General features: G+C 38.9%; 4 protein-coding genes across 6 annotated transcripts; 2 read left to right on the plus strand and 2 right to left on the minus strand.

Moving 5' to 3' along the window:
* Positions 1 to 1727: 1727 nt before the first annotated feature.
* LOC137745171 (KH domain-containing protein At3g08620) lies at positions 1728 to 6074 on the plus strand. Its single transcript, XM_068485075.1, has 7 exons — positions 1728 to 2340; positions 2497 to 2585; positions 3592 to 3743; positions 4584 to 4700; positions 4794 to 4910; positions 5073 to 5216; positions 5571 to 6074. Exons 1-7 carry the CDS (start codon positions 2261 to 2263, stop codon positions 5715 to 5717), a joined length of 846 nt encoding a protein of 281 aa, XP_068341176.1. The 5' UTR covers positions 1728 to 2260; the 3' UTR covers positions 5718 to 6074.
* Positions 6075 to 7731: 1657 nt separating this feature from the next.
* Positions 7732 to 9117, plus strand: LOC137745323 (protein RETICULATA-RELATED 3, chloroplastic-like). The gene has a single exon (XM_068485266.1). The coding sequence runs from the start codon at positions 7906 to 7908 to the stop codon at positions 8983 to 8985; it is 1080 nt and encodes a 359-aa protein (XP_068341367.1). The 5' UTR covers positions 7732 to 7905; the 3' UTR covers positions 8986 to 9117.
* A 592-nt stretch (positions 9118 to 9709) lies between these two features.
* LOC137745274 (putative zinc transporter At3g08650) lies at positions 9710 to 13877 on the minus strand. 3 transcript variants are annotated; one of them, XM_068485203.1, is made up of 7 exons: positions 13738 to 13877; positions 12854 to 13163; positions 12512 to 12702; positions 11675 to 11959; positions 11433 to 11561; positions 11178 to 11275; positions 9710 to 11019 (listed from the first exon to the last, which is right to left on the minus strand). In XM_068485203.1, exons 3-7 carry the CDS (start codon positions 12635 to 12637, stop codon positions 10206 to 10208), a joined length of 1452 nt encoding a protein of 483 aa, XP_068341304.1. In that variant the 5' UTR covers positions 12638 to 12702; positions 12854 to 13163; positions 13738 to 13877; the 3' UTR covers positions 9710 to 10205. The 3 variants fall into 3 exon arrangements, with proteins under 3 accessions (XP_068341304.1, XP_068341302.1, XP_068341303.1); XM_068485201.1 differs by having other exon boundaries at positions 12512 to 13163; XM_068485202.1 differs by lacking the exon at positions 13738 to 13877 and adding an exon at positions 13589 to 13728 and having other exon boundaries at positions 12512 to 13163.
* Positions 13878 to 15056: 1179 nt separating this feature from the next.
* LOC137745298 (probable LRR receptor-like serine/threonine-protein kinase At1g06840) lies at positions 15057 to 21209 on the minus strand. Its single transcript, XM_068485231.1, has 21 exons — positions 21020 to 21209; positions 20540 to 20903; positions 20311 to 20461; positions 20147 to 20218; positions 19996 to 20067; positions 19717 to 19860; positions 19555 to 19626; positions 19367 to 19438; positions 19135 to 19209; positions 18919 to 18987; positions 18743 to 18811; positions 18497 to 18568; positions 18329 to 18412; positions 18102 to 18170; positions 17500 to 18023; positions 17133 to 17291; positions 16749 to 17032; positions 16574 to 16625; positions 16204 to 16454; positions 15961 to 16095; positions 15057 to 15798 (listed from the first exon to the last, which is right to left on the minus strand). Exons 2-21 carry the CDS (start codon positions 20631 to 20633, stop codon positions 15457 to 15459), a joined length of 2862 nt encoding a protein of 953 aa, XP_068341332.1. The 5' UTR covers positions 20634 to 20903; positions 21020 to 21209; the 3' UTR covers positions 15057 to 15456.
* Positions 21210 to 22339: the final 1130 nt, after the last annotated feature.

Below are 22339 nucleotides of genomic sequence, written 5' to 3' on the forward strand. Positions count from 1 at the left end.
CAGTTTTGTGAAATTCCTACCTGAATAAGTTTTTGTTTTACCATTATCCATTAAAACTTTATCGTAACCAAATTTATGCGACCATTTGGTACCCAAATTTTATGAGACGTTTTTTTTGTTTTCACTAGTGTTCTATGATTTATATGTTGGAAATTTTATAGATGTGGTTGAATATTCTAGTAAATATAGTGTTGAGTTTGTACTCATGAAATTAGGTGTTGAAAGAGAATAGTAGATTGAAATATTCTAACAAACATACATATTATCGTTGACAAAATAAGTGTTTGTGTGATGTTTTTCGTCTTTAAATAGACTCGTCACTTTCTTTCAACTTCTCTAATACTCATCAAATTTGAACTCTAGTCAAGCGACATTAGAGAAATAGCATTCAAGAAAGTGTACATTATTTGATGAAAATATGAATGGATGTGGATATAGGTGCCAAATTGCAACACATTTGGAAGTTAGGTGGTGTGTGTAAAATTACTAGGTTAGTTGGGTATAGCTAGCCTTCTTGCTTATTTTCTTTCTATTTTTTCTTTTTCTTTTTCGTTTTTTTCTTTTTTTTTTCTTTTTTAACCTCTGTAACTTGTATTCAGCGGGCCTCATTCGTGGGCCCAACTAGAAGCGCTTGATTGGTCCAGTGGGCCAGATTGTACTTTCCGGGTGTCGGATCCCGTTTTCTTCTCATCTTCCCAATTTTATGTGTGGCTGTTCAAGTGACAAGTTTGGTTCTACAAGTTTCGAGTGTGTGTACCCATACAAATTGACCAATTAGGGTTTATGTTAAGATAGTTACATCTCAATAATAATTAATCATTAATTATATTAATTAAGAGTATTACTAAACTTGAAAAAGTTTTTTGACATAATTAGTCGCTTACGACAATGTGCACATGTCTTATTGTTTGGGATGTGCTTGTATTTTACGGTATGACTTGTGTTTTGCGCTCTATTTAAAATATTACTACAAGGGAGATATAAATCATATTTTCTATCCGTATTACTTTTTTGAAAAACAAATCAGCTAATGGCTTTGTCGTGGAAGTTCATCAATTTGTGGGCCGCGAAGACTCACATAAACAATCCAACTTCTACTAACTATCTTCATTCGATTCACCAGCATCAAGAGTCAAACTCAAAATATAAATCGTGTAAAATAGAACCTAAAATTTGTTCCTAATAACTAAACCAAACTACGTAACAAGTGTTCCAAGTAGACGGAACAAGAAGCTTTCGAAACAAGGTAGGAAGTAGTAAAAGCAGTCAAAACACTCCCACAAAACATGGGAAAAGTGTAGAAATCCAAAAAAGGGCATAACCAAAACGACATAGTTTAACCAGCTAAGCTTGCGTTGGCAACATCATTGTCGTTTGCCATTGGCCATCGAGGCTATTTGCTTACCTGGGACCTCTCCGTTGAAGTTCTACACAGCTTGATTATCTGCATGGCCGACGCGTGTCCCCCCGTTTCCAATGGACTTTTTCCTCGGTACATTTTTTTTGGTTTGAGTTCTTGCGAGGAGTAAATTTTCAATCTGTCATTAATACATTCCAATACACTAAATATAATAATTTAATAATCTAAAAATTAAAAAATAATTTAAACTAATTACATTACTATAATTAATGTACCCGATAGTGTTTTCGGCGGATTTGAAATTCTCTCCCACAGTGCATATAAAACATGGATTTTCCACGTAACATTCAACTGGCAGTAAAACATCCATCTCTCTCTCTCTCTCTCTCTCTCTTTCTCTCGTCAGTCTCTGTCTTTCTCTCTCTAGACCTTCTTTCTGAGTTCATGGGTCACTGTGAGATGAAAAGTCTCCTGTGAATCTGCCACCTTAAAAACCAAACCAAAAATAGATCCTTTTTAAAAAAAAAAAAAAATAAATAAAAAATTTGCACTCACTCACCAGTTTCTCACTCCTCCAAAACTCTTCATCTTTTTCCATTTTATTTTATTTAATTTCCTTTTTCTGCATAGCAAATAATTAAAATATTTTCCCCTTTCCTTTCTGCAAAATTCACAGAGAGAGAGAGAGAGAGAGAGAGAGAGAGAGAGAGAGAGCTGTCTTTGACCCTTTTCTTTTTATTTTCCATCCTTTTATTTATTTATATAATTTCCCTTTTTGTTTTCTGCTATTGCAAACCCTTCCTTAATTAATGGCTCTTTGTCTCTCCTTTTTCTTCTGCAACGCCACCACCATCTAAAACCCTTTTGCCATTTATCCAATTTCTCTGGGGAAAAAAAGCCATGTCAGGCTTGTATAATCCCAACTTCTCACCTGCCAGAGCTGCTTCTCCTCAGATTAGAAGCGCCCCAGATGTTGACAGGTTTGTTCTTTGAACAACCCACCTCTCTAAATCTTCAAGAAATCAACTGCCCAGAAGAAAAGTTACAGTCTTGGCACTGAACCAACTGATTTTTGTATGTTAGTTCAAATTTTGATGAAGTTTTACCCTTTTTTTGATCTGTGTGTGTTTTTGCAGTCAGTACTTGTCGGATTTGTTGGCAGAGCATCAAAAGCTTGGACCGTTCATGCAAGTTCTTCCGATATGCAGCCGCCTTTTGAATCAAGGTTTTGCTTCAAAATCTTTGTGTTTTGGATCTAGATTTTTAGGGGCCGTATTGGGTTTGTGAAATGTGCTTGCTTTAGTAGACAGATCAGTCTGATTGCTTTTTACTGGATGATCCCTTTGGCTGCTTGTTTTGTCAATCGAAAATGGCTGTTTTTGAACTGATCCTGCATTCATTTTTTATTTCTTCGTGGAACTGTGTCTGCAGACCTGGTGTTTTCACATTCTAACGCGTAGTTTTGAGCTTATGTGTTGTTAGTGGCTTTCCAATGGGGAAGTTAGAGTTCTTGTCAAAATTAGATATGAAGGGTTGCGTATAATTTTGTCATTTTCAATGGTTCATAACATTTGATGACAGTCGTATAGAGTACTACTAACCACTCTACTATTGTGCATCTGTATGCTGGACTTGTGAATGTTTTTGCATCAAGCAAGCATATGATAACGATGTGAAGACCCCATGTAAAGGTCTTTAGGCATTGCTTAGTTCCAATTGTGATTTGAGTGCATTGAAGGCTATGTACTTCTGTTCGTTTGAACTGCCAAAACCGGTGTATATTGATGACTAGTAAAGAATTTATGAAAGCGGAATTTGTAGGTAAATATATTCTGAGATATACAGACGATGAAAGCACCAGGAATATTCTTTTTAGAATTAGAGTCAGCTGGGGTTAGATTAACTTTGCTTCATGAGTAAATATCCAATCTGGAGCGGTGATAATGTCTACTCTACATTTGAGTAATTGACCTTGATTGGCGTCTTTGCTCACTCAAAATGTAGCTCATTGAACTTCTTCTACTGACTAACCCCCGTATGTGGTATCCATATTCAAGGCGTGGTTGTGTTACATTGAAAAGACCAGGTCTAGGTTGTGCTTTTTCTGTTTCTTATGGATAAAGCTCAGTTCTTTTCAATTTCATACCTCTCGACCTTGGAATGTCCTCTCTAGTATTGACCTTTCCAATTGTGTAGCCAGTTTCTCATATTACATTCTTCTTTGTGTGCAGAGATTTTACGGGTTTCTGGAATGATGTCCAACCAAGGTTTTGGTGACTTTGACAGAATGCGACATAGAAGCCCTAGTCCAATGGCTTCTTCAAATCTTATATCAAATGTTACTGGGACAGGAATGGGTGGCTGGAATGGACTTCCTCCAGAGGTGATTATTTATTTTTATAGCTGTGATTTTATACCCTTTCCTCCCTCCAGTTGCTGTGATTTTATACCCCTGTCCTCCATGCTTCATTCAGCACATAACGACCCACCTTTTACGAAATAATGTCTTTCATGTCTTCATATAATTGTGTCTTTGGGAGTTTGGTCCTCAACTTATACGGTGTTCTCTGTAGTTTGTGGGTAAATTTCAAGAATCTTGGACAGGTTTGAACATCACATTTTAAAACATTCCATGGGGACCCACCTGATTTTTGATACCTTGTATTGATTCCATTTTGCATCATGAGCCGAGTTGGCCCCCAACTTCAATGTGAAATTGGGTTTTAGTCACATACAAAATTCGGAAAGCCGTTGTTAGCATGAATCCCAACTGAAAATGTTGGAATTGCAGAGTTTTCTTGTTTGGATAAACATTTGAACTTGTATAATATCCCTTTCACCTAAAATTAATTCATAAACAAACACAGATTCTAAGAACTAAGAAGCATGCATGTCTAACAATCGAGTTGGAAGCATACAACGCAATCTAACAATTGAGTTTGAAGCACACAACACAATCTAACAATTGAGTTTGAAGCACACAACACAAAAGTGCTGTAAGGTGAGAAAGATAAAGAAATCAAGCATGATTGTCTTGGAATGTGGACTTTATGACCAGCGATATGGTCAAGATAAACTGTGTTGACATGCTTGCCTATATGTTTATCTCCTGTATGCTTTTGCCTGTGTGATTCTGCTCGAGTCATCTGTCCCTATCTTTTCTTTTCGTTTGTATTACAAATGTTATACATCTGAGATGGCTAGACCCTTTACTGTATAACAGAGATTAGGTGGACCCCATGGGATGACGATGGACTGGCAAGGTGCACCCGCGAGCCCTAGTTCATACACTGTGAAGAGGATTTTACGTTTGGAAATCCCTGTAGATACTTACCCCAATGTAAGTCTTTAGCATGCTGCTAGCATTTGAAGTCGGTTTGATTGGTTGCCATGTAATAAATAACTGAACGTTTTGTTGCACAATGGATGTCAGTTCAATTTTGTTGGGCGGCTTCTTGGACCGAGAGGTAATTCTCTGAAACGGGTTGAAGCTACGACAGGTTGTCGTGTATACATTAGGGGAAAAGGATCTATTAAGGACCCAGACAAGGTACAACACACTTGTTCATTCTTTTCTAGTCTAATACTATTGAATTGCCGTCAATCATTTCTGACTTTGGAATATAGAACATTTTCCATCATTCATAAAAAAATTTCTCTAAGATTTTTGTTCTGGTTTACAATCTTAATCGTTTCATATTTCGATATCAAGGAGGAGAAGCTCAGGGGAAGGCCAGGCTATGAGCACCTGAACGAACCACTCCACATCTTAATTGAAGCCGATTTACCTGCCAATGTGGTTGACTTAAGGCTGAGACAGGCGCAAGAAATCATAGAAGAATTGCTCAAACCTGTGGTAATTATCTCCAATCTTTTGGTTTTCTTGTTGGATATTTATGTAAAACATCAAGTATGGCTAATCCTCGCGTTTCTGTTCCGAAACTTTTTCTTCGATACTTGTATCTAGAGAGGGATATATGATAACGTTTGAACCCCTACTTGTATTGCATGGGAGTCTATTCCTGCTTGATTGGCAGATTCGAAAAGTAGCTGAACCAAGCTGGGACCTCTCTTTCCCTACACAGGAACTTGTTCATAGATGCTAACACTGACGATTCTAACTTTGTATTTTAACTAGAAAACACCTTTCCCTAATTTTGACTTTATCTCTTCATTTCTTTCTTTCTCGATATAAACCTTTCACTTGCAGGATGAATCACAAGATTTTATTAAGAGGCAGCAGTTACGTGAGTTGGCTCTGCTAAACTCAAATTTCAGAGAAGAAAGTCCTGGACCAAGTGGTAGTGTATCTCCTTTCAATTCAAGCGGAATGAAGCGTGCAAAAACCGGCCGATGAGTGCTCATATTACTCCGGTTCTAAATGTTAGCTCCTCCGCCTTAGTAACTTCATGACCGAGAAGGCCTTGAAATACAGATTTCCATCAGCATGGCTACAAGAAAATTGTCTAACAGTTCTTGCTGGTGAGCTTTTCTGGTGGTTTTTGTTTGCTTTGTTTTTCTTTCTTTTGGAACAACAGACAGACAAAGACCCGAAACAGAAAAAAAGGCCAAAAAAACCGAAAAAGGGTTGGAATTTATATAGTTGGCTCTTGAGTAGGTTTGGTGAGGTCAGTTTTCTGTGTAAACCTAATGCATTCATTGGATTTATTCTTGTGTTAGTTACTTCTGAGATAAGTGTGAAAGTATATATTAATTGATTGTGCAACAATTAGAGCTTAATTAAGAGTCCGACGGGTCGAGTTTAGTTTCGTAGGGCATATTGAATGCTGTTTTGTTGAGCATGTCTACAGTTGGCTTGGTCGCAAAGCAAGCGATGGCGGATTAATTAAGCTCTTAATGACTTGATTAGGGTTGGTAGTATGATTAGTATCTTTCTGGTGGGGGCATTGTTGGATTCTAACTGTGCTGTTTAACTAATCTTGCTCGCTTAATGATCCCAAAACAAGAAGGTTCAAACAGAACCCACATGGTAGACCAAGTGTGAGGACTATTAGTTTAATTTTTCTGTATATTATTTGTATTTTTGTTGTCTGTAGTTAAATTTCACATGGCTTGCAGTTGGATGAATCCGATTTGCATCAAATCTTAGGGCGTATTGAGTTTACAGTTCGTCTTATGCTTAATGTTGTAGAAGTACATCATTTTCCTATTGACTGGTGCAAATCAATTCGTCCTATAGTCGATTATTATCCGCGTAATATACTTGTTTAGAGCATGTCGTATAGTGGGCTCGTTTGAAAGTGCTTTTAAATGGTTGGAAGCACTTTTAGAAAATATTTTTAGGTTCTAAAAGCACTTGAAGTTGGAAATTTGCATGAGATTTTCTTTTTTTGGGTTAAATAATAGATTTTGTTAGATTAGATGTTAGATTAGTCACTGACAGAGTTTAAATCCACGCCGTCAAGCAAAAGTTCAACACTTTTTCATCAATGAAGGGTCGCTTGCAATTTACATGAGAAATTTACAATCTATCAACTGAGATGGAAAGTTGGAAATGGGACTAATGTCGGATCAACCGAGTCTAAAATAAGAAGGATCTCATACTTTTGTGAGAGTTACTCGACTATAAAGACAATATCGAGTTACTTTGCCGAAGATTTAATTCTGCTATAAAGTTTCATAGTTTAGTGGCTACCATGAAGTTTTTATGTGCAATTTGACAATAAAAAAAAAATTTCGGAGTAGGATTATCTCTTTTTTTTTTTTTTTTCCTTTCTCTCTTATTTGAACGGTGATTGTTAAGTCACGTCAATATTTTATATTAATTTTTTTTATAGAAAGAAAGAGAAAATAGAGAATGTTAGAGGAGGGGATGAAAATGGACGGAAAAAAGAAGAAGAGAGAATCCTAGTCCAAAATTTTCTTTGGTTTGAACCTTGAAGCCATATATGAAAGAGTTGAACCCAAAACTCTCTCATCTACTTGAATGACACGTGTTTTTTAAAATTTTTTTATTGATGAGATCAATTGAAGAGTTAACACTGTTATGTGAATTATAAATAAATGATTAAATGTCAACAAATTTTGGACCAGAACGAGTTCGATCATCATTCTATTATAGTCGTGTCCTCGGTAGGAAGAGGGAGAGAACGAGTCCAAAGACTCCTTTTGGATTATCGTTGTATCAACAAATTACGTGATTTGATTTAAAATTTTAATTTTTTTAGTATATCCCTTACCAAAAATACCCTTTTTCACCAACCGAGGCCAAAGATCCTCCAACTCGATTCGCGTCCCCAAATACCATTTACCAGATTCCGCAATTGCGTCCGAGCTCAACTACGACACGTGTCAAAATCCCACGTGCGAACCTGATATGGAAATTCACACGCGCGGCGCCGCAGCGGAACACTAAATACTCCCCCCTCACTCTCTCTCCGTTTCCCTGTCATTTCTTAGGGTTTGCGATTTCGGAGGACAGGGACGCGCCGCCCTCAATATTCCTTTTTGTAATTTTCCTCTTGGGGTTTTCTCATTGCATCACTGATCATTCAGTTGGTTGAGATTTTGGATTCAGATCGAACATGGCGGCCGCCGCTCAGCTTCGTTGCTCTACCGTAGCTAAACACTGCTCGACTCCCTCCGACAACCGCCGCTTCTCCGCCAATCCTAATTCTTCAATCTCCTTCCCCTACTCCAAAACCCAGAATCGCCCTCTCTTTTTCGTCCCAAAGCCCATCTGGGTCCAAAAGCCAGAGCTTTCGTTTTCCGGCGGAAATGGCGGTGGCGGCGCAGGAGCGGGAGGAAGCAGCGGGGGGTGGAGCGGGGGTGGAGATGGGAATTCCGACGACTCGTCGTCTTCGTCGTCGTCGGTTTCGGGATTCGGAGTTCTGGGTATGTTTCTCAATGGGTGGAGATCCCGAGTCGCCGCCGATCCGCAGTTCCCCTTCAAGGTTCTGATGGAGGAGGTGGTCGGAGTCAGCTCCTGCGTCCTCGGTGACATGGCTTCCCGCCCCAATTTCGGCCTCAACGAGCTCGACTTCGTCTTCTCGACTCTCGTCGTCGGTAGCATACTCAATTTCACGCTCATGTATTTGTTAGCCCCCACTCTGTCCGCCTCCGCCGCCACTCTTCCGTCGATCTTCGCCGGCTGCCCGGCCAGCCACATGTTTGAACCGGGTTCCTATGGATTGGTGAATCGATTGGGGACTTTCGTGTACAAAGGCACAGTCTTTGCCGCCGTTGGGTTCGTCGCCGGGCTTGCCGGAACCGCATTGTCGAACGGTCTGATCAAATTGAGGAAAAAAATGGACCCGAATTTCGAGACCCCAAATAAGCCGCCGCCAACCTTGCTCAATGCGCTCACTTGGGCGGCTCACATGGGTCTTAGCAGCAATTTGAGGTACCAAACGCTGAACGGGGCGGAGTTTTTGCTGGCGAAGGGGCTTCCTCCGCTGGCATTCAAATCGTCTGTGGTGGTTCTGAGGTGTTTGAACAATGTGCTGGGTGGGATGTCGTTTGTTGTGCTGGCGAGGTTGACCGGCTCGCAGAGCGTCGCGGAGGCGAAACCGGCAGAAGGGGAGGTGGGATCGGTGGCAGAGAAGGAGAAATTGGTGGTGGTGGAGAGTGAGGATGTGCAGAGCAATCAGTCGACTAACAAATGAGGATTTGGTTTTCTTCTTGTTTTTATTACGTGTTATCATTTTTGTTCATAACTTTGAACTGCAACAATGTGTTCGCGAATTACAGGAGCCTTTTAAATTATTATGTTAGCAATCCCTTTGGGATTTCCGATTTGCAATTCTTGTTCGACGATCTATATTCTAAACTACTATAATCTGTTAGGCGAGAGCGGATTTGAATCTGGTTTTGAGAGCGGATACAAACTTAGGTGGCATACACTGCCTTGGCCGAATGACCTAACTTGCGAAATTCCAAATATAAAAAGGGATGGTTTTTTCATTTCTTTTAAGCACGTTTAAGAATTCAGGTTTGCAATTCTTGTTCGCCATAGGAGAAACACAACTTGACTGCAAGGGGAAGGAGGCGTGCATGTTGCTCTGACCAACTTGTCTAACTCACGTCTATCTTGTTCTGCAAGCGTTAAATCGCACATTTGGGTTGTTGAATTTGAGTTCTAAGAAAAAAATGGATGGATTTTGGATTTTCTTGGTACATTGGAGACAAAATGCTTGCATGAAAATGAAAATGTTATTGAATGAGCATAGATTTGTCGACTAATCAAGATTTCAAATTGATGGCCGCCTAGGAAAACATGACTTTTCTTTTCCTTCTGAATGTGGTAGGTCGACCTGACATTGCCACTTCACCTAACTAGTTGTAGGATTTGCTTCCTTGATACTTCTGTCTTTTCCACGGTAACAAAGATTCAAATAAAATAAAATAAAATAAAAAACAAAGAAAGACAAGCTTGAACAAGAAATAGCGAGATTTCACAAGATTTAAGTCGGGAGCAATCCACGCAGCGTGCCCGTCCCCTTGCACTGTAGTTTGAATCTCTCGTAGTTTAGAATATCCCACGATAAAAACGAGCTATCGACACAACAGCAGTTGTCCCTAACACCCTACATCAGGCCTTTTCTATCGTTCCACAAAAAATTTTAGGGCCAAGGGGATCAATCCAGTTCCTCATTTCTTTTCTGTAATAAAAATGAACATAACTCTATCACGCAAAACATGTTACAACCTCCTCTAAAACCTTCCTCCGATGTCTCTCCTCCGTCCTCGCAGCATCTCTTCAATTTTTCAGTGGTATACCTTCCGGGGCACAGGTGCCAAACTTATATGCCCTGTGCTTCAACCCCTCGCAACTATGCAAGGGCACCTAAGCAGTTACATTGACCGGCTGCAGCATTATATAATCTCATCTAACAGCCTCCGGCGCAGAATTACAATAAGGTGTGTGCAAGCACACCAACTTCGTGCATGTCAAGCACAGAGTTGCAAATGCCACACCAATCAAAATCCCACAGCTACTTTTACGCGTATCCAACTTCAATGCTCTCTTTACTATATTTGCAAAACTTGGGAGCAGTCCCCCACAAGCAAAAACCATCACATGGTCTAAACCGCTATAGTCGATTCCTGCGAGTATTGCTCCTATTGCTGATATTGGACCCACGAATCCAATTAAAGCAGCCGCCACAAGGGCCGCATGCCAGTTATCAGTAGCCCCAAAGATGCAGCTAGCCACAGCTGCACCTCGAGGGAGTCCATGTAGGGAGACAGGAAGGACCATGTGCCGACCAAGTCCATAAGCTTTTGGTGCAGCAACTCCTAGTGCAAGCCCTTCAGCCAAAGCATGAAAGGCAACAGCTCCACATGACAAGAATGCCTGGAGGGTGTGAATGCTTACTGGAAAACCATTCGCCGTGGGTAAGTTTTGAACTGAAGTTTTTTTGCGACCTGCGAGCTTCAAAATACTGGAGCTCATAATATGGACGGATCCAGCTCCCATTGCAAGCAGAAATATAGTAGATAGAAATCCCATCTTTAACGAAAAAAGTAGCTGCAATGGTCTCCAGGCACCAAGGACAAAGGCAATGCCAGATGCTGCACCCATGAGAAGAGCATGCTGAAGATGAAAAGCTAAAGCAAATGCAACAAGAACAGTGCCACCGAGTAATGGTCCAAGACCAAAAAGTAGTGAGACAAAGAAGCCAGAAGCATCCTCTGAGCTGTAACAATGTAAATTGTAAAATATAAGCGTATTTCCAAAGGTGGGGCAAATGTAGATTCTATATGTCAAGAGAACGTGTCAAAAAGAGGTCACCAAACAGTATAAACTACAAAAATTTGCGTAGTGACACAATTCTCAACATTAAATTTCACTCACTTGTAGTCATGGGTGAAATTCTGAAAAAGAGTGCTAAGAGCTTCCATGAATGCTACAGAGAGAGTGGCTGCTGATGCAACCTGCGATGGAGAGGCTTCCTACAACCAAAATGCAAAGGAAATTATTGAAAATGGAAAACAGAACATTGAGGAGACATTTGATAATGTAAATTGAAAAGGATCTAAAAGCCTACTGCAAATGACTTAAGCATGTGAAGAAACAAGAAGCATGAAGAAGTCCCACAAGGAACCTTACCTTAAATGAATCAGGAAGGACCTCAGCAACAACCATCCAGATCATACATCCAGCAGCAAAACCCGTACAGAAAGGAAGAAACTTGCTAAACGCATCAGCGCAGATGAATGAAGGAACTGCTACAAGGGGCTGCAACAGCAATATATGCAGGAGACCATTAAGTTAAAAGGCTCAACGAGAAAATCAACTAGAATTGGTTACATATTCTCAAATCCCATGAATTTTAAAGACTAAATAATTACCTGTGGTAATGATGTAATCACGCTCCATAACATGGCATTTTGCGGAGAAACACCCCTGGATGCAAGCACCATACTCACAGCTAAGCCTTCTGGTATGTTGTGCACAGCAATAGCCAAAGTTACCAAAAGTCCCTGAGAGAAACCCTTTGAGCCAGCAAAGGAAACCCCAACACCAGAACCCTCTCCGAACGAATGAAGAGTCATTATTCCAATAACAAGAACGACTTTAGTTGCATCTGCACCTTTGATGTCTAACATACTAACCTCTCCATATTGTTCAAGAAACTGAAAGCAGATATATATAACGATGTAAGACATAATGAGAGCTGGATGCATTCTAGCATTATGTAAAAGATAAGCCCACAATTATGCACAAGCAAACATTTTTCAATGAGATATTGTACAACTACAGTATTCGTTAGTTGATAACATCTGAAAATTAAAGGCCAGGAAAACATCTTACCGTCCACGTCCTCCCTCATGAAATGATAAAATTGAATAATTGAAAGGGATGCTTATGGACTATGAGGACAACTTACGCATATGCAAATCAGGTTTCTTGAAACATCGTATTACGCACCAAAAAAGCTTTCTTTTTTGAAAGAACAGCGAAGAAGTCGATAATTTATTTTGTCAACTTTATAGATTATTGGTTCAGAAAGTAGTCACACACGTTAACACTGCAAATAGAACATGCCTAACCTCTCCGCCAAATGCAATCGAAATGTGTATTCTATGGAACATGAAGCAAATTTCTAGAGAGGGAAGAAGCAACTACAAGTACAAAAATGGCAAAAACATAAAAGATGGATGAAAATAAGGGAGCTGATTCAATACCTGCTTGCACAGCCAAATAAAAAGGCCCCCAGCTAAAAGCCCAAGAACGACCCAGTTCCCAGCACCATGACCTTGCCCTTCCTGTATAAGATCGAAGCTTGCAGCCAACATTACACCAGCTGCCATACCATTGCATAATCCCGCCCATTGTGGATCAAGCTCAACAAAGAAGAATGGGACTGCACCTAAACCTGTAGCAGCAGCCATTGCCAATGTAAATAACGCAACAGTAGAGACTGAGACTTTGCTGTTCGCACTCTTCGCCTCACCCAGTCCATTATTAGAAACCTCAAAATTTAAGGAACTCTCCTGACCAGTGCCATCAATAACATTACTTCTCACATTTTTGTGTGGAGGAGATCTCAGCTTTTGCCGAACTTCATTTTCCAACTCTGATGTAGCATATCCAAACAGAACTAGGGAGAACAGTGAAAATAATAGAACCTTCCTAAATGTGAACTCCATTTTCATTCCTACAGAGTTCACAAAAAGACAATAACTTTCACTTCAGGATCTTGAGAGAAGCCCCCTGTATTCTTCTCTAGGATGCAATCAGTAATACTGGGCTCTATTGAACCATCAGATGCCACTTCTCCGTGATAGCGTAGCGTAAGACACCCTGCCTTGCTTGATGTCTGCCTTGTGGACAACCCTGCAGATTGCCGAAGGCTTCACTACATTAGTAATGCAATAACACTTCCACATTCCTTGGTTACACACGACACACCCTTTGATCTGAATTATGTTGTAAAACTATAGCTCTCAAATAAACGAAAAACAATTTTTTAAAATACGTAAATAACTGATTAGTTTAGCACTAAATTGCACATCAAAGAAGATAAACCTTCACTGATTTACAAAATCGGACTGCAACCCAAAAATACAAGGCCTCAATAAAGGATGCTGGCTTTGTAGATCATCACAAGCTCAGACATATGTAACCCAACTTCACAAACAATGTGATAATACAGAATCCAACCGCTGTAAATTATATAAGCACCCTTAATGCCAATAACCTAAATAACTAAATTAACAATTCAAGCCATTAATTTGAAATTAAGCAATTCATCACAATACCCTTTTCCCAAATTTCATCAAATTCTTCTCATTTCAGACGAAATAACAGCAATCAAACAGCAGATTACCAATGAATCAATCAAATAAAGAAAACCCTAAAAGGGAAATTGGTAACCAGATTAAGAAAATTGAGAAATAAAAAACCTTACCGATAGAACAAAAGAGGCCCAGGAAGGAAGGAAGAAAAGCAGCAGATCGCGGGGTCTTGACTGAGAAGTCAGTCAACCGCAATTCAGATGGCGACAGAAAAGGTTTCCCGGTAAAAATAAACCCTTCCGTCGAGTTTTGGCCTCGAAATTGAATTAAATTGAATTTGAATAAATAAATGTATAAGATAACGTCAAATTCGGGGATAATGAGATAAATTCGAATTTAGCGTTTTGGAGTTGTGAGAGGGACATGGATTTTCTCCGGAATCAATTCTCCTAATTCTAAGATCAATAAATCGGACCATTGAAATTTGATTTAACGACTGTAAATAAAGTCTATTCTAAAAGTTATAATAATTTTAATCGTTGAATCAAATTTCAATAGTCCGAATTCATTGATTCATATAATTAAAACTATTAGATCCGAAGATGATTCATGTCTTCGTGGGAAGAAATTGGTGGTCCTCTTTGGGTGGGATTTGGATTTTAATTGCAAAAAGAAAAACATGGTGGGACTTTATTGGAATTTTATTAAATCTTGTGGGTCAGCAGTCAGAGCACTCAGCTCCTTGGTTTTGCCAAAACCAGGAGAAAATTTTCATTATAACCTGAACACGAGGCATATTATGTGTGTTTATATGAGTGGTGGAAAATTTTATTTTAGGTTATTAACTTTTTAACACACATATCCAATTATTTGTATAGTGACACGTGATGTACTATCTTGTGTATCGGTCATACTGAAAAACCTCTCCAAAACCAAGGCTTCAGAAGTTAGAACAAAAAAAAAAAAAAAAAATTGTAAGAATTCTTTCAGCTTTTTAGACAAAATGTTATATGAGATTGTTATAATTTCTCACTTTAATCTCTGAGATTAAAAATTGATATAACTGGTCTATGAGATTGTCCACCGTCAATTATTTTGATCATACTATGAAAATCACCGTTAAATTGAAAAGGGAAGTGTTATTGGCACTCCAAAAATCTCATTCTACACTTCTCATAAGTGTATTTTTCTTTCATAATATAGAAAGTTTGGAGTGTAGAATGAGATTTTGGAAGTGTTAATAACAATTCCCATTGAAAAAACCATTTCTTCAAGTGGAGAGGTTGATTTGACAAAAATACGCTTAATTTAACAAAGATTTTCATGGAATGATTAAAATGATTGACTGTGGGCAATCTTAAAGACCATTTTAGCTAAAAAATTATTGAGGTTTTAATTTTTTTAGGTTGCAGCCGAAATTTTGACATTCAACAAATTTACACGTTCAGTTAAATTGACCATTATTTCTAACATTATATTGGCCATCAATTGTTAACCGTTATAGTAACACGGATGGTACAATTAGTGGATTTGGAGGAGGATTTAGACGGTTAATTTGACATAAGATGGTTTTAATTTTCGGATTGTTAGTAGTAGAACAAGATTTAGGATGCTAACTTATGTACATTACCCATTACTCATCTTTTCGTTCTTTACATGGACAAAATCCGAGACAAAACTCCATTTTTTACATCCGAAAACTCGCACATCATGTTGTTTTGTTTCTACGTCCCGGAAAACGGAGACAAGGTTAAAGGAAACACCCGAGAGTCGTCTTTTTTTCAGTCGGAGGAGGAGGAGCTTTACTTCTTTGCATGCCACCAATATACAGCGTCACTTGGCAGCGTGCGAGGGGATTATAGTGAGAGGGACATGTGTGTATAGACTTTTCTTCATCGAGGTGTTATGGTCGGGACAACGCCACTGGTTAGATCACTTCCTGCCAGGCTGGAGGACACGTAGGATCGGTCTCCGGTCATGAAGGACGACGAGGTTGGTGACTGGTCACTGTACGAGGTAGTAGATGGCGAGAATATGGTGTCAGTTGCCGGCATGATTTTGAGTATGTTTTCGATCTCCCTCACCACTTCCAGCATATGAGGCCGCTTATCTGGCTTTTCGTTACAACATCTGAGGGCCAAATCAAGAAACCTCTCAACACATTTGGATGGATAGGATCCCATTCTTTTGTCTATGATTGAGAACACCAGCCCTGCCTGATAAGCCAGATTCACCTGAAAAAGATGAATATAATTTCGCGATTGTTAGTCTCACCGAATAAATATTAGTGCTCGGCATGTTGAGACATGATCTGTGTCAGCACGCCGAACACTAGCGCATTTTTCAGACAAAATCTTAGCAACGGAAATCTCAAATAAGTAATGTCTCAATGGTACCTCTCGAACTATGTTTTTGCCGTGTGAAATTGGCTGATCGCCGGTAAGGAGCTCCAGAAACACGATTCCTAGGCTATAGACATCGCTTTTGTCCGTCAACTTATTGGTCAGGAAATACTCTGGATCAACGTAACCCTGCAATGTATGATTCAAAAACAAAAGATACATGAATTAAACAACGCTTCTTGACGCTTATTTGTAATTCTACAGCTGGTTCATATGCTTTGCATGATTTTAACATACCGGCGTTCCTCTCACGACTGTAGATACATAAGAGGACCCGGTCCCTTCATCATCCTGCAGAGGTGCAAGTCGCGAGAGTCCAAAATCCGCCACTTTGGCCACGAGGTTGGAGTCCAAGAGTATGTTGCTGGCTTTGATATCCCGGTGGAATATTGGAGGATTTGCCTCGGTATGGAGATAAAGGATGCCTTTAGCGGAACCTAATGCAATACGTAACCTCATAGTGAAGTCCAGGCTTCCCTTGGCTTTAACTGCCATATCATAGTGAGTACAAAACTTTAGAAGAGATGTTGGAAGACGAGTATCCAGAGACACACACATGAATACGTGTAGTCATTTAAGAAATTGGGAATGCTGGAAATTTTCGTACCCCAAAGCCAGTCGCGTAAGGTACCATTAGGCATAAACTCGTAAACCAGCATCTGCACAAGCAATAAGAAGATATAATTTGATTAAAGATATAAGCAAATCATAATAAAAACCAGCTGCAACTTGCAGTGCAAGCAACAGCAATGAGTAATTGTTCATGACTGCAAGCTTCATACCTGCTCCCCTTCTTCATCACAATATCCCACCAAAGAGACCAGGTTTCGGTGATGTACCCTTGATAGCAGTTCTATCTCGGTCAAGAACTCCCTTCCGCCCTGTAAGGATCCTTCTTCTGCACGCTTTACGGCTACAACTGTGTTATCGGACAAAATGCCTTTGTAAACTTTCCCATAGCCTCCTCGTCCAAGTTGCATTGAAGTATCGAAATTCCCAGTAGCGACCTTCATTTCTTTGAAGGTGAACGCCTTTACACCTTCAATTCTCATAGAGATCTTTAAGGCTGCAAAGAGCGGTAAGGACTTCATTCTACTTTCTAGGATGATAGTCACCGGAATAGCATCTTCAAAATTTGGTCTTATCAATTACAATTAAGAACTTACATGAATATCTCCGTGAAGGTGGTGGGTAACGGTATTTGACATATCTTTTGGTCAGAAGCATGACTACTGCAGGAATAATGACAACAGCAGCAATGCATCCTATTATAACACCTGCTAAAGCTCTCTTGCTAATGCCCGTCTTTTGCTGCTCAACAAACACTATAACAACGAAACAAATAAGTTACTCGACCAAGAATTAGAAACATGTTCTTGTCTTTATGACATGCTATCAAGGCGATCAATTTGTCAAAGTTACTAACATGTAAAAATAAGGGAATCCAATTCCAAGCAAATATAAAAATGCAGCAAAATATCCAGACGACTTTGAAAGAGAAAAAAATAAAGATGGTCGGGATAAAATACATACTGTTCGAATAAGGTCCCAGCAGAGTGAAATTGAGAAGCTCATACGGTCCAAAGAAATCAGTTGGAGGAAAATCCCATGATGTAAACCGGCCTCTCAATCGCTGAACCTCAGTTGCATTAAATAAATTCACGTGTGGATTGATGAACATAGGAAAAAACTTCATATGCAGCAGCAAACGAGGCCCGTCTTGCCAGACAAGTGAATCAATTGATAATTGATAAAGGTGCAGGTTGAGAGCGCCAGTTAAGTAGATTTCAAAATTGTGTTTATAAGGAGCAAAATATGAAAAACTCGGACTTTTTAGACGATATGTAACTCTTAAAGGTGATGCACAAAAGCATGGAACTGGGGAAGATGGGACATATTCGTAGAAATAGTCTGTTGGACATGCTTGGCTAGAGCAGGTCATTGGTTGAGTGGAGTTTATCGAGTTTTCAGAGATCCTGTCTCCTCCAGCTTCAGATCGACAGAACTGGCCTATATTTGGTACACTTGCATTCTTGCAGACAGGATTTCCTTCAAGCCTGAGAAAAGCTGCTATAAGTAAGAATCTGAAATTATCGAAGTAAAACAAGGTGTAATTTTGCTAATAGTTTTCATACCTCAAGGTGACATTTGCAGGAGGATTTAGCTCTTCCGATATTTGTGAAAGCAAATTGTTCCGAAGATCACTGCAATAATCGACTAGCATATAAATAAGTTCACTCTAAAATCTTACTATAATTCATTACAAAATTTAAATCAAAGGTCACTAAAAAGGGAAAGCACTCCAAGAAATCTAATAATTAATTTATAAGGTTATGCTGCTCTTTCCGCTCGAGGAACATACAGTGCAAGTCTAGCTCTTGTACTGAAAGATATTTTCCGCCACATAGCAGGGACAGAACCCGTAATAAAATTGTCGTGGAGCGACCTGTAATAGAATCATTATAAGAATCTGATCTAGTGTTCATATTCAATCCGAAACAAAAATTTAGGGAATTAGACAGACTCTTACACTTTCTGAAGAGCTGGAAGATCATAAAAACTCTCAGGAATCAATCCATTAAGACGGTTGTCTGACAGAATGCTGCGATAGTAACGAGTATATCAACAAGAAAGCTGCTTAAATCAACCATATTAACTACAGATAGTGATATCTAATAATCTTCTTGTGCCCCATTCATTTAAATTTAACATACTGATGAACCAAAGCGAAGTAAACGTAGAACATGTTACAAGTTTACTCAGGCCAGCAACATACATTGTTGTTATATTGACAGAAAGTCTGTGTGACGGTATGGATCCAGAAAGTTGATTCCGGCTTAGATCACTGTGTCATGAAGACAGTAAACGGTTGGGCAATAGGAGCATGAATGGAAGACTAAATAAACGCATTATAGTGCTGATTGAAGGTCGTTGAACCATATCAATACTTACATATAACTAAGGTTAGCTATCCTGCTAAGGTCAGGAATTTCTCCCTGCAAACTGCAATTCCTAAGACTTCTGCCAAATCAGAAAGAGAAAAACAAAAAAATAGGTATCAGAAATCCTTCCAAACAAATTTATGCACCATGTAATAAACGCAAAATAAAGCATCCCGAGAAGTAGAAATACTGGAATCAAAGAAGGGGAAGTAATAAAAGAACTTACAGTTTTGTTAATCTGGATATGTTTCCGTAAGAGGCTGGAATCTCAGTCCCCCTGAAGTTGTTGTTATCGAACTGACTGAAAGATGGAAGGAACAACATACATAAAGAAAGATATTATTTCTGTCAACCAGGAAGAAAATCTGGTCAAGAAGAAACTTTACCAACTAAGATCCGATAAAAGGAAACAAGTTACTCCAAATTAAAAATGCAGACGGTGTCGGATTATGACTTACATGATGCGCGCGTTCGGTAACATGGAGAATTCTGGTGGTACATGTCCGGAAAAGTTATTATTATCGAAAAGCCTGTAAAATTTTGTGTCAAATGTACAGAGTCAGGAATCAGTCAACAAGTATCAATACAGACAACGTCCAAGAACAACACAAGAAAATTATACAAGAATAACAATATAAAATCTCACAAGTGAAGAAGATTGAGTGCTTTAGAAAGCTCAGGCGGAATTTGACCGCTCAAGGAGTTGTTGTTCAAGTGGCTGCCAAGCAAGGTACATGAAGCTGTCAAACATGAGAAACGTAAAACGTAACCTGACTTTAAGTAGTATTTAGCTTGAACATGTACTTACAGATGTTTTAAACTGGCCATGTTAGCAAATGATTTTGGAATTGGACCTGACATATAGTTCTGATCGACTTGTAGTCTAGTTAAGCTTGTAAGATAACCGAGCTCAGGAGGTAAGGAACCAGATAGTTTGTTTCCATTCAAGAGCCTGCGTAAAAATGCATCACAACGAAAAGATAAATAAATTTTGTACCATAAAACAGTGATTTATGTTGATATTTCTTACATGAATAGGGTGGATGTACAAAAATAAATTGACAAAACAACCTGAACTCAAACTTACAAGAGTTTCAAGGATTTAATGTTTCCGATCTCATTCGGTATATGTCCACTTAATTCATTCCACATGAAATCTCTGCCAGCAAAGAGGAAATATAAATGTCATCAATTAGAAAATAACTAAATAATCCGAAGAAGCTGTCGAAAAAACTCACAATATTTGAAGTTGGGATAGTTGGCCAAGCTCAGGTGCTAAAGTTCCTGAGAGATTCATATTCAGCAGTCGGCTGCATCAAATTACGATTACGAATAAAATTCAGTGACAGACAGCACTTATGTTATTTAAAAACGATAGAGCAGCATGAAAACAAATACATACAGTTCCTGGAGGTGCAAGTATCCATCATCCCCAACAGCATCAAAACAGAAAACTCCGGTCCAATAAGATTCGCAAGGATCCCCGTCGTCCCAATTCCTTAGATGATTCTTAGGATCAATTAATTTCCTCTTGACTGCTCTCAGTACATTGACTGCAGAAGGGCACAAACCATAAGTCATACTCTTCAATCTCATCGTATAAAGCAGCAAAGATTGAGCCGAAAATTCACCTTCTGAAGGATTTGTAACTTCTGCAACGGCAAACAGCACGAAGCAAGAACACAGGAGAGCAACGACACATCCAGAAGCTCTCAGCTTTACCATTCTCGCACCTTATGGAACAACCCAAATGAGCAATATCCAACAACTATTCAAATTTCAAGCTACAAATTACCTTAAATCTCAACTTTCTTTCTCACAAGAAGCAAACTAGAACATGCAACAGAATTATAGAACAAGATAGAAATAGATAAGGAAACTGCTAATAGTGGCACGCTCACAATATCTAGTCTCTCGGCCTGTTCCAGTGGCTAGTGCGCTTTCGGGTAAATAAAACAGTTACAAAATATCTTTCAACTTCTAACAAACATGTAACTGCAACGGAACAACATAAGAAAGGATAAGGAAACTGCTAATAGTGGCACACTCACAATTTCAGATAAACAGAAACAGTAAGAACTTTCGTGTCGATTTCCAAAGAAAAATCATACCCGTCGGTGATAGTGGTGGACTTTGAGACTTGTTCGTGACTTATGAGTTAACTTATGAAACAGGTACTTAGGAGGGACAGGAACACAGTTTCAAAATCGAAGTCGAGTCAATGGGGAGGATGGGAAGGGCGAAGAAGATGAAGTCCTGAAACATCATTGTCGACATGATAACATCATTTTCGACAGATAAGCCTTATCATGAGTTCCAACAATTAATTATGGTTCCGTGGATTGTCAGTTAGTTGGAATAAGTATTGGTGTTTTGTTTTGTTTAATGCTTGTATAGTCCAACGTTTTTTAAGTGAAAGAGATTGAATGAAGATACTTCAGATATAGCGTCTGGCTTTGTCTCAGAGCTAGTGGGTGTGAAGGCAAAGGCTGTTCACGTTTGGGAGACGACTTCTCTGTACCTACATTACATTTACCTAAGATTTCCACGAACCTTCGTTTTAGTGCCGTTGGTGGTCACATATCCAACCGATCACTTGATCAGATACTTTGTTTACCATTTTTTGTGCTTACATGTTAAAGCGAAATGATTTATGCACACGTTTTTTCTCCTTTTTGATATTGTTTGTTTATTTTCGTTTGATTCTTCTTTCATTTGTTCGGTCCAAATACTAGAAAGTAGAAAGAATAAGGGTGTGCACGAGGGGAAAAAATATGTAGAAATCATTTTCGTATGAGGAGAAAGAAAATGGTGTGTTTAGCTTGCTTTGGACGAGTGATATTAGGAAACAGAGAGTTGAATAAAAATTCAGACGGATAAGCAAATTTTAAATCATTTGAATTTTAAGTTTCTGTCCGTCGATGCTCATAAACATTGAGAATTGGATGTGCTTTGGGGCTGAGTGGCCTCAGTGTTGACTTAGTTCAAATTGATTGGCTAAAAGCAGTCAAATTGCTTTGGTTAAAAGCACTTTATGACAATTAAAAAAAACATCTTTAGTTACATTTAGTTTCTAGAATTGGATTCAAAAGTGCTCATCGACTTTAGCAAGTGCTTCTACCATGTGGCTCTAATGAAAACATTTCTAATAAAATCCATTATCAGCATAAGTACTTCTTAAAGCAGTAGCCTAAGATCTGGTTTGGTACTGAGGTGATTCTGAAAAAAATTGGTATCAAAAAAATTTGGGAGCTATTTTTGTGTTTGGTAAACATTCAGCTTCAGCTTTTTTTCACAGTTTTGGGTGAAAAAATAGCCAAAAACAAGAAGCTGCAAAACCTAGCTTTGAAAAATCGGTTTTTTTTCACATTTGTTTTACATAAAAGTTTACCAAACACTATAATACTGTTTTTTTTTTCAGCAGAATCAGC

This window comes from Pyrus communis, chromosome 9, assembly GCF_963583255.1.
Source record: "Pyrus communis chromosome 9, drPyrComm1.1, whole genome shotgun sequence".
Classification (NCBI taxonomy): domain Eukaryota; kingdom Viridiplantae; phylum Streptophyta; class Magnoliopsida; order Rosales; family Rosaceae; genus Pyrus; species Pyrus communis.